The sequence below is a fragment of the Capsella rubella genome, unplaced genomic scaffold (assembly GCF_000375325.1).
Source record: "Capsella rubella cultivar Monte Gargano unplaced genomic scaffold, Caprub1_0 scaffold_2, whole genome shotgun sequence".
Lineage (NCBI taxonomy): Eukaryota > Viridiplantae > Streptophyta > Magnoliopsida > Brassicales > Brassicaceae > Capsella > Capsella rubella.
The window spans coordinates 12,559,144-12,571,243 of NW_006238922.1; the positions used below are offsets into that span (position 1 = coordinate 12,559,144).

Sequence of the window (12,100 nt, forward strand, 5' to 3'; positions counted from 1 at the left end):
TATAATTACAAGAGACTGACGCAAGCAAGTTAATGTACCTAATGAATTACATATTTACATTGCTATTATTAATTAATACGGTCAGGTATTTTTACCAAACCCGTTTTATGGGATATTAACTTCTATCTACTTGCAGATACAACTTTGAATACCCACTTTAAAGTTTTGAGGCCGGATTTAAGGTGAGTGACGGATCAAATCAAATCATCATTTAGCAAAAAGGTAAATAAAAGAAAGGTCCTACCGGGAGTCGAACCCAGGTCGCTGGATTCAAAGTCCAGAGTGCTAACCACTACACCATAGAACCTCGTTGTACAACACCTGATGAAATCGTTATTTAGATTTACCTAAGCATCGAATCGTATTTGTTTAATTACAAGTGTCCTTAAATAAATGGGTTTCATTTTGTCGTCAACTGTCATTTTCTCACGTTTCAACAACTTAATGGGCGAAAGCAATTGGAGAAAATAACACAAACAAGATTAAAGAAGTTTTGCACAAAATTTGAGTAGAGAAAGCTCAGTGAGTCGTATAACATTTTGATAAGTAATAGTTGTCTAAGCTCAAAAGTTTTGACGAGTCTTATCGCGTCTATAGAGTGCTCATGACTATCTTCCTCTCCCACGTTTACCCCCACCCCCTCTTCCTCCTCCTCTCTTGCCACCTCTACTACTAGTACTACTACCACCACGACGACCGCCAAAATCTCTCCCGCTTCCTCTCCCACCCGATTCCCTGCTGCTACCACCGCCAAAATCTCTATCGCCTCTACCACCTCTACCGCCCCTACCCCCACCACCACGGCCTCCTCTGGCCCCACCTCTTCCACCCCTCTTGCTCTGCAGATAAGACACCTTGTTCGCCTTTTGCTGTCTCTCTTTACGCACCTGCTCCAGGTCTTTAATCTCTGAACGCACATGCGCGTTAGGCACTGATCCTTGCCGTCTCTTACCGTCTCGGCCACCTCTACCTGCCAAGTTTTTCTCTTTAAACCTGTTGACGACTCAAACAAGGCAAAATTGTGTGGAAAAATGTTGTACAATATTATTTACCTGACATGCTTGTGGTTTCGCCTGCATCTCCGCCGTCTCTGCCGAATACTGACTTGTGAGACCTCTCTTTCCATCTCTTGTATATCCCTGTCTTGTTTGCTTTCACCTTAGCTCCACTCTCTGTCTTTATCTATTTAGTTTCAAGAACCTTAGTTAGCTTAAAGCCTCCCAGAGGATCGTCGAACGTTCTGAAAGGAAAGGACAATTTTACTACCTTTCCACTGGCTGTTACTCGATCTCCATTGTTCAACTTGATGTACTTCTTACTTTTCTGTTACCAATGAAAATCCAATTTTTTTCAATAAGATTAAGATTACAGTTGGGGCAATTGTTAAGACATAACCTCAACACTACCTTGTCCCAGTGATAATTTGATTTTTGCTGCTTCATCCCTTGCCCATCATCTGCAACTAGATCCAGCACAGCAGCGTCCAACCTAGAATCCGATATCAGGACACAAGGCGCGTCAAAATCTGACAGAAAACTCTTTAATTTTGAAAGATTTAAAATGAAACCCTTGGATCCTTCTATGGAATGCCACTAAAGGCCCCATCAAAAATCGTTTACCTATTAGATCCAAACCCTTCGTTACCCCTCACAGATAGCCCTGCCTCTGAATGCTGTGTGCATAAGAATAATAAAGAGTCAAACTTTGCATCTTCTCAACATCATCATAAGCATTGTAGCTTTGACAGCGAAAATGCGAACTGACACAGAAAGAGGCTTTTATTTAAAGAAAATTACATACATGATTTACTGGTATGGAGCTGATAAAGAATTCATCATCCTTGAAGCTTTCTTGTCCCTTTCTTTTCTTACCGCTTACTGAAATCAATGGAAAGTTAAAGGTAGGTAACCAGAGAAGTGGAAAAACCACGCACCACAAACTATTCAAAAGATCTACGATGACAGACAAATACAGATTAAAGCAACAAGAGCGCAAGCAACACACATACATTTGCTTCCTTTTATTGAGTCCTCACCAAAAGAAGTTGTAGGTTCAGCTTCCTAGATATCAAAACATTTATGTAAGTGAAACTAATGGCAAAGAAACAAGCACGTGTCACAATTTAATATTAGAAACTGCAAACAAAAATACCATTTCTAAATGATTATTGGAACTCTTCTGATTCTGCTGATGTCTAGTATTTATGATCTCCTCATGAATGGCTCTTTTCTTCTTCATCACATCAACCCATTGGCCAGGAGGACCCTGCACAAGAACCAAAACGTTTTGGCTTAGGCTACTTATAAACAAATTCCAGAAATACATAAGTTAACTGCCAGCCAAGTAGAGAATTTTGAAAGAGATCAAATGATTATATAATTAGTGTAATAGTCAAACAAACCAAAGGAAAGAAAATATGGCAGGAAAGCGAGGAACCTTTATATTTTTGGATTTGGCAGCGTCACCTTCTGCCTCAAGTATGGTCTGCTTGGGTCTATCACAGATCAGCCATCAATAATTAATAATGTTTGTGTTATATTACATATGGACATACCATCTTCAAGTCTGGACGTATCAAAGAAAATATACAAGTTAAAAAGGATGACTATTAATACTACTCACCTGAAATTTTTAATTTTCTGGAAAAACGCCATTGCCTCTAATTCCCCACTTTCAATTATGCTTCTGAAGATGGGATGCAAGCCTTCTCGGGGTAAAGCCTTGGCTCTCCTAATGGACTCTTTTGACGGTGAGGGTTTTGTTTTTGAATACAAGCGAAAAGCTTTTGTGGATGTTCTTTCAAGGGAATCCAATTCTGCGGATGAATCAATCATTTCTCGGATTCTGTTAAAGATAAGATCAATGGTTTTCTGAGGAAAACGACCGTATACTGTTACTCCACTATCAATTGCTTGACTAGTTTTGCTCATTACTTCTTCCATGTTCTTCAAGACCTCATCCTCAGTAGGTGCAGGCCTGATTGGTTTCGAGAGGAATAGATGAAGATCTAAAAGATATGGCATATCCTCGGGTGTAACAAAGGAATATGCAGAACCTGTACGACCAGCCCTGGCAGCTCTTCCCACACGATGAACAAAAATCTTTGGTCTAGGAGGGAAATCCCAGTTTATAACATTATCAAGCAATGGTATGTCAATACCCCTAGCAGCAATATCTGTGACAATCAACAACATAGTCTTCCTCGCCCTGAACCTTGATACATGAATCTTACGAGCGTCTTGATCCATATCTCCGTAACATACAGATGGTTCAATATTTTCCAACTTAAACAAAGAGTTGACAAATTCCACATGATGCTTTGTGGAAACGAATATCAAGGTCTGTTGATCTGAACTTATATGCTCCCTTACCAAGTACAGCAAAGCAGCATACTTCTCTTCCGGCCGTAAGGTCAAAAACGAAAGTTTCAAATCCGGGCTAATCTTGTTCTCAACATCTAAACGAACCAGCTGAGGGTCTCGCAGACCAGCCTTTGCAAATTCCGCAAGGGCACTTGGTAAAGTGGCACTAAAAAGCAAAGTCTGTCTGTTCTCACTTAACTGAGCTAGAATCTGATGCAGCTGTTCAGCAAAACCCATACCAAACAGACTATCAGCCTCATCGAAAACCACATATTCAACCGTCCTAAGTGTCATGTCATCAACCTCAGACAAAAGATGCATAAGTCTCCCAGGAGTTGCAATAATAACATCAGGGCCTTTTGTCAACTCTTCAAACTGGTCTTCCATGCTATCTCCACCAACTAGTAAGGACACACGAAGATCTGAAAAAAAAAAAAAAAACACAATCACAGCTTTTAAAAGCCAATCTTTGCAGAATTGAAAAGAGAGAGTTTTTAGATAGAATTTGAATTCTTTAGACCAACCTGTAAATTTGCCGAGCTCCTTGGTGAACTTGAGAGTCTGCTCAGCTAAATCACGAGTAGGGGACAATATGAGTGCTCTAACACCACCCTGAGGCACGTGTTGTTTGAGCTTCTCAAGCATAGGGATGAGAAAAGCAGCGGTTTTACCGGAACCGGTTCGAGCCATGGCAACAACATCGACGCCAGAGAGAATGAGCGGCATCGTCTTCCTCTGGATTGGTGTAGGAACTTTGTAACCCTTTTTCTTGATTGCATTGAAGACATTAGGACCGAGATTTAGTGACTCGAATCCTCCAGATTTGCCTTTCTTCTTCTGTTTCTCTTTCCGGTGAAGCTCAGTAACCGAACTCACCAAGAAACCATTCCCTTCAACCATGATGGTATGCAGGCTTTGAGACTAGGGTTTAGAAGCGAAGAAGATGACTTCGCCGTGATGATGATGATTCAGAGTTTTGTTAGCTTTGGGTTTTAGGGTTTAACGAAATAGGAGACAATTACAAGAAAACCTTTTTCGGGCTTGTTCTTCTTTTGGGCCTTTAATTTAACGATATAAAGGCCCAACATTCTATAATCGTTACTCAAATCTTGTTTTATTTTTCTAGGTGAGCTTTAGCTGTAAAGAAATAATAATTAGTTAAGTTTCCAGAAATCCTAGCAATTAATCAAAACCAAAAACTTAAAAGAACTGCTAGGACAATGTTGGATCGAGAGTATTGTTGGCCCAAATAAGTCTCCAAATTTTAAGGGAGTATTGGATCGCTTGGTTATAATAGTTTTAACGTTTGGGCCGAAACGAGATTGCGAAGAATAAAAATGCGGGTTTAATCCGGTTCAGATCGTGGGCAGATCCTGGTTCAGCTGATCACGTAAACGAATAAAAGCATTGAGAAAATGCGGACGCCAAATTAGTGAATGTTTTTTTTATCCTTACCTGAGTTTTGCGGCAGAGTGTGAACCTACGATTCAACTCGGTAAATGTTTTTACCTTCAGAAAATAAATAAATAAGGGACACACTTACAAAAAATATTGTGATTTCTTTCTCTTTTTTGGGTGTATCAACAATGGACTATCTTAGACATACATGTAATGGTAAAGTTATCTATATATTTTGGGTCTTTCGCATGAACTACGTGTATGTATGTTAGGCTGTTAGCTACAATATTAATTTGTTCTTGCATGCCATCAAAACTCACATGTCCCGTTTGGTAGACTTAACGATGGTTTCTTTTGTTTGTTCCGTACCGAATCGATCCAAGGAGTCGTTTGATATATTGAAAATTGGACCCAAACATGATCTATAATTGTTATCATGTTATATGACGGACACACTTTTATATATATAGTTAACTCAAATCTAATCCTTGTCCATTTTAGTGAAGGTTTGAATATTAAGTATAATCATCCTATTCATTAATTAACCATGCCCAATTCATAAATTAAAAACTACCGAAGAAACCAAGAAAAAAAAAAAGAGTTAAAACCAATTTATGATCGGTGGGGATGATGATCGGACTCGGACCGGTCTAACCGACCGCAAGGAATAATTTCTACAAGCAGAAAACAAAAGTCCGTCTCTTCGGTCGCTTCAAAACGCAGCCGTTTCCACTCGTTACTATTATTTTCTCTCTCTCGTTTAACAACACAAAACAAAACAAAAAACAATCTGACTTGGATTTTTGTCATTAGTAGTCCCATAGGCAAGAAAAAAGAAAAAAAAAAGTGAGAAAACGAAGAAAAAGAAAGGAATAAAAAGAAGGAAAAAAAGATAGAGCGTCTCCGGACATTAGGATCAAATTAGGGCATAACACTAACCGGAGACAGAGAGAAGCTATGGGAAGAAGAAAAATCGAGATAAAGCGAATCGAGAACAAAAGCAGTCGACAAGTCACTTTCTCCAAACGACGCAATGGTCTCATCGACAAAGCTCGACAGCTTTCAATTCTCTGTGATTCCTCCGTCGCCGTTGTTGTTGTCTCTGCCTCCGGAAAACTCTACAACTCTTGCTCCGGTGACGAGTAAGTTACTTTCCTCTTCTGGATCTTCTCTCACTCCACTCTTGTGCTCATTCTCTTTCTTTTCTTATTTTCCCTATATAGAAAACTTCAATTCTAGGGCTTTTTGTTTCCTTCAATTCACCTTTGATTTTCTCTATGAAGATACCAGATGCGTGAGCTTTAACCTAATTGTAGATTAATCATTTTGATGGCCAAGTTCTTAGTCTTTTTTTTTTTTTTTTTTAATAGGGATTTTTAATTTTTTATTTCACCATTCACCTTTTTTTAGAAATTTAATATTGCATGAGATTCAAGAAACTTTCCTACACATGGTGATTCGTTCTCAATGTTGTTTTAAGTAGTCTTTGTATTGATAGTTCATCCGTTTTTTCACTTTCAAGATTCGTTTTCTTTTTATAATAATGATATGTACATTGTTAAATTTTGAGATTTGGTTTATATCCAATATTGCAATGCACTTCCGATACATTTGTTGATAGATTGATTGGGTTTAATGGTAACATCAATCGAGTGTCTTTTGTTTCAATTGGATGCCACATTGTGCAATATATTGATCCCAACTTTAAGTTTGCAATTTCCCTGTGATGGATTTTTTTGATTAAAGTACCAAATCCAAGTGTTAATATAGTTGGTTTTGATGGTTAACTGCTGTGCTTGGATACTTCTTACATTGACACTTCCCACACATGATGCGTTACTTATCTATTTGGATACTGAATTTCACCCTTTTAAATCGTAATCGTTGCCTACCTATGACACCATACAAGATATATATGTTTAGTGAGCGAGGCTTTGTTGCTATCTTCAAGATGTTGCAATGAATTTAGTTAGGGTCTCTCTCTCTTGCCTAAAGAAACTCAAACTATATAACTTAGTCCACTATATATGTGAGTGACCTAGTGGAGTCATTAAGTAGAAATCGCTCGCCAGTTTTACCGATTGTTCAATGAATTTAATACTGTCTTCTGTTATTTTGTTGTGGATATCTGTAACCCCATGAACTTTTGACATATATCTATCTAGAAGAACTCTCATCCACTTCTCTTTTAGAATATTTTGAAACCGATTACATTGACATTACTATTGAAAGTGTATTTTTATATAGTGCTTGTAGGAAATAGAAATGGAAACCTTATCACTATGTGTAAAATATAACTCCTTCTCATTTCCTTGATATTTAATCCGTAAATGCTTGATCATGAAAATAAATATGTTGACTATGTAACTAACAATGCACAGTCTATATTTAAAAGTATTAGGGACCTTCTCTACTTGCCTTCATTTTACAATAGTCAAGCTCTAGGCCGTGTAGCTAGTTTCTTTGGTAGTTCCTTTTTTATCTTGACAAAGTGGCACTATACAAAGTGTGTTGAGTTGAGATTAGTAGTCTTATGCGTCGTATGTGATTACTGTGAAGTTACTAATTCACAACTTAAGATGTTACTAAGTCGTAAGAACGTGTAATAACTGAAGTCTATTTTGAGCCAGCCTATATTCATATTATTGCATTAATAGATCATGGACAACACGAATTAGGATTAAAGTCGTGACCTTTCTCAAATATCTTTCTTGGAGTATCCTAACATCATTTAGCCTGAGCTTTTGGTTTTAATTTTCTGATTCGTTGGACTTTATGTGTGAAAGCTTCAGTACTAGGTTGTACTTGGATTGAATAGGCAAATTATAAATTGGTTTCTCATTAACTTCTAAAAAAATTCCCGTAAAAATGAATATGAATTTCCATTGTGATTTTGTTGTTTCAAAGTAAGTGTTTTATAATCTATCTACTTATAATTTTCCGCCTGCTACATGTTGTTGAAAGAACAAAAAATAGATCTTATTATAAAAGTGATTTGCCTTTGATGAGAAAAAGAAGGTAATTAATTTAAGTCATATAAAGGAGTTAAAATACATGCATTTAGTTATTATTTTGAAGTTGAAACAATATTGACTTCCATTGGTTGCCAAGTTGATCATACATTACAATTGTAAAGTTCAAATTTGTATCCTGAGTATGAAAATTATAGAGAGTATGTAATGGATAAAATTGAGGAAGTTATTGCATAAATAGAGTAAAACATACAAAAACTAGTAGTAACAAGTGTTTTATTTTACGCTATCTACACTAACATTTGTATATAGATATACTGCTGGTTAGTAACACAGATTGTTGCAATATGTAAAATTTGTATATAAGCATTCTTTCACTCTGGTTCATTCTCTTTTGATGCTCTATATCATCCAAATTTTGCATAAACTATTGCTCTAACTTCTAATGCATTTTTTTTTGTTTTGTTCTTGATATCTCTAGCATGTCCAAGATCATCGAGCGTTATGAAATACAACATGCTGATGAACTTAAAGCCTTAGTAAGTTAGCTAAAAACGCATTCAAATATTCTTCTGGATGAGTTTTCTGATGTTATGAAGGGATATAAGCTCTGATCCACTGGAACATTATTACTCTAGAGTCATAGTTATCGCGCTGTTGAAAGATACATGAGCGTCACAATCTTTCCAACCTTTCCCATCCTTTCCTCCATGTGCAGGATCTTGCGGAAAAAACTCGGAATTATCTTCCACACAAGGAGTTACTAGAAATAGTCCAAAGGTTAGCACTACCACGTCTTTTGCCTCCCTCCTTTTCTGATAAAAATTACTTCTTCTTTTTTTCTCTTTGTCCACTTATGAATACAGCAACCTTGAAGAAACAAATATCAATAACCTAAGTGTAGATTTTCTAATTTCTCTGGAGGAACAGCTCGAGAATGCTCTGTCCGTAAGTAGAGCTAGGAAGGTATATATATATTTGCTACTAAGTGACTGAACCAATTATTCCAAAATTTTGATCGTTAGTTTTTCAAACAGTCTTCATAATCATCAATGTCTTGTTGTAGACAGAACTGATGATGGAAAGTCTGAAGTCCCTTCAAGGAGAGGTTAGTGCTTTGGTTTTTATTTGCTAAACAAGGCAATAATTGTAGGCTATGCTGATCTTGAATCCTATTGAGTATAGCCCGAACTCTGCAGATCACTAAACCTTGTTTAGATCCATATGTATCGTTTGGTCTTGTCTTAGCTCCTGATTTATTCTTGGCTTCATTTAGAAATAGCAGTTTTACACTCTATATCAGATTCGACCCTTCCCACATGAACCACCGAAATTGGATGAGAAGGAAACTGAGAACTTGTTTGGAACTAATGACCTTATGATCTTCTCTAAACAGGAGAATTTGCTGAGAGAAGAGAACCAGGTTCTGGCTAGCCAGGTAACTAAGACCAGAATCTCTTATGCTTCTACATGCTAATTGATAACTTTATACACCACCACTATTGAGAGATACACATACACCACTTATATAAAAACATATCAACGTATATATGTATATTCTATAATATATGTTAATGTGATATAAAAAAGGGCTTCTTTAAATCAGAATAGCTGTAGAAATAGAAATGTAAGTTACACATTTGTCGAACATTCTAAAAATAATTTACAAAAGAAGATAAAACATTCTCTGAAAATCTAGATTTCTTGTTGTTAAACTTTAGGAGCTGTCGAAGAATACTTGTAAAATTTTTGTTATGCCCTAGAGTAAAATATTAATATCTTTGTAATGTTAAAGTATAAGCTATAGAAATGTAAGAAAGTTGCTTACAGATGGGGAAGAAGAATACGTTTCTGGCAACAGAGGATGAGAGAGGAATATCACCGGAAAATAGCTCCGGCAACCAAATACCGGAGACTCTACCGCTGCTCAAGTGACCACCAATCCACCATCGTCAACGGCATAGTGTGCACCTCAAATTCAAGCCTGATTCAGATTAAAAAGAAGAAAAACAAATAATTTGTAAATTATTAAAAGCTGCATAATCACAAACCTATCTTCCTCTAATGTGGAAATTATGGCTAAAAAAAAAACAGAAAGCTCTTTCTCAATGAACAAGAATTGTGCAACTAAGATAAACTTATCGATCTTTGCTGTACCTTTGGAGACAAAGATCAGAGTTCTCATGATTTGTGTCTGAAAGTACGGATTGGATTTTTAAAGTTCGGCTTTCTTCGGCATGACGAGCCCTAGAGTGCTTCTTAATTCTTTTTTGTGTTCCTTTATGTAACTGTTAGTTGTTTAATTCTTTGTCTTAATGAATTTACGTGGCAAAGTTATCTACTCGAAAAATATCTTCTAATTTGATTCAAGAACATATCAGATATTTTTGTCCTTTTTCCAAGTTTAGCAATTCTGCTTTTGAGAAACTCCAAAATAGTTGTATACTACTATTAGACTACTATATCAGATATTTTTCACCTTTTCCAAGTTTTTTTTAGATTAATTATGTTAATAGGAAATCAAATAAAGCCAGCTGGAGATGAAACCGGTAAGAGAATCCGGTTTGGTATGGTTCGCTTTAACTTATGAATCCGGTCTAAATCGAGAAGACCGTATTCGAAGCTTGGTGCACTGCTCGTGTTTTGGTTTACTGTAATAATATTACAGGATTCTCAACTTTTTTACAAATACGTACATTTATGTACCGCGCTCTTTGTGTTTCTTAGTCTTTGGAAAACTCTTGTGTAACTGTTGAATTCCACTAATTAATGCCTCTAAACAACACGGAACGAAGTAGCTATCCTCTTCAGGTCCTTGTAGTATCTCTTCCATTGAAGCCCTGTAGCATCAAACATAACCATTCAAATTATGTGTAAAAATAACCAAAAAAAATGTTCACTGTGTCATAGAAGCTTGGACTAGAAGAGAGATTTTACCGTTTCCGGTGACACTGAACAAGTAAAGGCGGTTTCCGGCAGCTGTTGCAGTGATCAGTACATGAGGCGGCTCTAGCTCAAATTGGTAATAGAGTCTACCTTGGTGTTCTGCAACATTGGAACTTAACACTTTCCCTTCTACGTTTTCTCCAATAACTTCTGGTCCAAACGCGTTAATCACCTTGGCTGGTGGTCCAATATTTTCAATCTTAACATCGTCCCCGAGGTCTGTCAAACAAAATTTATGAAAGCACAACACACAAAATCAATCAATACAAATTAGACAAGGTGGCATTGCCTATATAACTCAAAAGACTAAACTTGATGAATCTTCTTAAATGGCAGAGACAACTTACTATCTGCAAATCTTAGAACAGGAGCTACGATAACAGACACGCGGCCTTCTTTAGGACTAGCAAATCTCAAGTCAATCTCGGTACCACCAAGATCAGCAATCGATACAGGTACCTAAATTGATATAACAGAGGGAACAATCTCAAAATATGACTTCAAACATTGGAACTAACCCATAAGCAATAGACAAAGGGACCAAACCTCATTCCAATCTTGAGGAACCGAAAAGGAGTAAGGGATAATAGGACTCCAACCAACACCATGTCCTCCTGACTTCTCGTCTGGTCTACGGTATGTTCTCCAACCTGTCTGAGCATTACAACTACATTACACCAACAAATCTTCAACTACTAGTGTAGAGTCATACAACTCCAAGAATCACTGTCCAAAGTCTATACATTTATTTTTAATATGATCCAATGGTGACATCCTCAAGAAGAAGAGAATCATAGAGCAGGAAAAGAACTTATAATCTAAAAGGACAGACAGAAGTAGAAGAAGAGAGAACAGAGTGAAACAAACCTTCATCATCAGGTTCGGACAAACCAGGAACTCTCCCGGCAAGAAGGCCCTGTTTCACGACAGCCAACCCTTCCCCTGGAAACGCTAAAGCCGTCGACGAGACTAGCGAGAATCCAGACGCCATAACCGATCTTCTACTCAAAGCCACAGCGCACCTCTCGTCTCTCTGAGTCCCACCACCACCATCGACTCTGTGGTGAGCGGAGATTTTCTTGTGGTAGTGGTGACTGGTACTGGAAAAATTGACGCAGCAGTACCGGAGCAGAGCTGTTTCCATCTTTTTTCCGGCGAATTCGAGAATTGTTGATCAACTGATTTGTGGCTGATGATACGCATGCCTCTCACTTCTTTTGTCATTGATGATGATGATACCAAATTGTTTTCTAGCCTCACACGTGTCAATGTGAAATCACACGTACTAGGATCGAATACAGATTCTGGTGGTACGGTGCGGTTATGTGCACTTTGACTTTACTGTGAGTGCGCTTTGACTTCCTTTGTGGGCTTTTACGTTATGGTCTTTACTTGTTGGGCTGCTCTACTCATCTTTTTCCA

The 12,100-nt window shown here is 37.4% G+C and overlaps 3 protein-coding genes and 1 non-coding gene across 5 annotated transcripts; 1 reads left to right on the forward strand and 3 right to left on the reverse strand.

Annotated features, from left to right (window-relative positions):
* Positions 1-235: 235 nt before the first annotated feature.
* On the reverse strand, positions 236-307 carry TRNAQ-UUG. Its single transcript has one exon. It is a non-coding gene; the product is annotated as a tRNA-Gln (tRNA).
* A 151-nt stretch (positions 308-458) lies between these two features.
* On the reverse strand, positions 459-4,334 carry LOC17895857 (putative DEAD-box ATP-dependent RNA helicase 29). Its single transcript, XM_006300885.2, has 11 exons — positions 3,887-4,334; positions 2,623-3,784; positions 2,437-2,494; positions 2,152-2,265; positions 2,009-2,060; positions 1,801-1,877; positions 1,620-1,672; positions 1,407-1,488; positions 1,267-1,323; positions 1,053-1,182; positions 459-970 (listed from the first exon to the last, which is right to left on the reverse strand). The coding sequence occupies exons 1-11, from the start codon at positions 4,260-4,262 to the stop codon at positions 609-611; spliced, it is 2,523 nt and encodes an 840-aa protein (XP_006300947.1). The 5' UTR covers positions 4,263-4,334; the 3' UTR covers positions 459-608.
* A 1,152-nt stretch (positions 4,335-5,486) lies between these two features.
* LOC17895692 (agamous-like MADS-box protein AGL27) lies at positions 5,487-9,970 on the forward strand. 2 transcript variants are annotated; one of them, XR_002834969.1, is made up of 7 exons: positions 5,487-5,902; positions 8,214-8,271; positions 8,451-8,512; positions 8,599-8,698; positions 8,803-8,840; positions 9,129-9,170; positions 9,563-9,581. XR_002834969.1 is itself a non-coding variant. In XM_006302786.2 (7 exons), exons 1-7 carry the CDS (start codon positions 5,718-5,720, stop codon positions 9,665-9,667), a joined length of 594 nt encoding a protein of 197 aa, XP_006302848.1. In that variant the 5' UTR covers positions 5,511-5,717; the 3' UTR covers positions 9,668-9,970. The 2 variants fall into 2 exon arrangements, 1 of the variants encoding a protein (XP_006302848.1); XM_006302786.2 differs by having other exon boundaries at positions 5,511-5,902; positions 8,799-8,840; positions 9,563-9,970.
* Positions 9,971-10,332: 362 nt separating this feature from the next.
* LOC17896447 (psbP domain-containing protein 4, chloroplastic) lies at positions 10,333-11,876 on the reverse strand. The gene is made up of 5 exons (XM_006302646.2): positions 11,546-11,876; positions 11,225-11,328; positions 11,026-11,137; positions 10,670-10,897; positions 10,333-10,572 (listed from the first exon to the last, which is right to left on the reverse strand). Exons 1-5 carry the CDS (start codon positions 11,820-11,822, stop codon positions 10,508-10,510), a joined length of 786 nt encoding a protein of 261 aa, XP_006302708.1. The 5' UTR covers positions 11,823-11,876; the 3' UTR covers positions 10,333-10,507.
* Between the last annotated feature and the right edge of the window lie 224 nt (positions 11,877-12,100).

Coding starts and splice junctions, on each gene's coding strand:
- LOC17895857 (XM_006300885.2), bottom strand. CDS start 4,262: ATGGTTGAAGGGAATGGTTTCTTGGTGAGTTCGGTTACTGAGCTTCAC. Junction 2,266..2,436: donor CCAAATCCAAAAATATAAAG/GTTCCTCGCTTT, acceptor GTTCTTGTGCAG/GGTCCTCCTGGCCAATGGGT. Junction 1,489..1,619: donor GAAGGGTTTGGATCTAATAG/GTAAACGATTTT, acceptor ATCGGATTCTAG/GTTGGACGCTGCTGTGCTGG.
- LOC17895692 (XM_006302786.2), top strand. CDS start 5,718: ATGGGAAGAAGAAAAATCGAGATAAAGCGAATCGAGAACAAAAGCAGT. Junction 8,272..8,450: donor CTGATGAACTTAAAGCCTTA/GTAAGTTAGCTA, acceptor CTCCATGTGCAG/GATCTTGCGGAAAAAACTCG. Junction 8,513..8,598: donor TTACTAGAAATAGTCCAAAG/GTTAGCACTACC, acceptor TTATGAATACAG/CAACCTTGAAGAAACAAATA.
- LOC17896447 (XM_006302646.2), bottom strand. CDS start 11,822: ATGGAAACAGCTCTGCTCCGGTACTGCTGCGTCAATTTTTCCAGTACC. Junction 11,329..11,545: donor GTCCGAACCTGATGATGAAG/GTTTGTTTCACT, acceptor ATGCTCAGACAG/GTTGGAGAACATACCGTAGA. Junction 10,573..10,669: donor GTTCAGTGTCACCGGAAACG/GTAAAATCTCTC, acceptor TTGATGCTACAG/GGCTTCAATGGAAGAGATAC.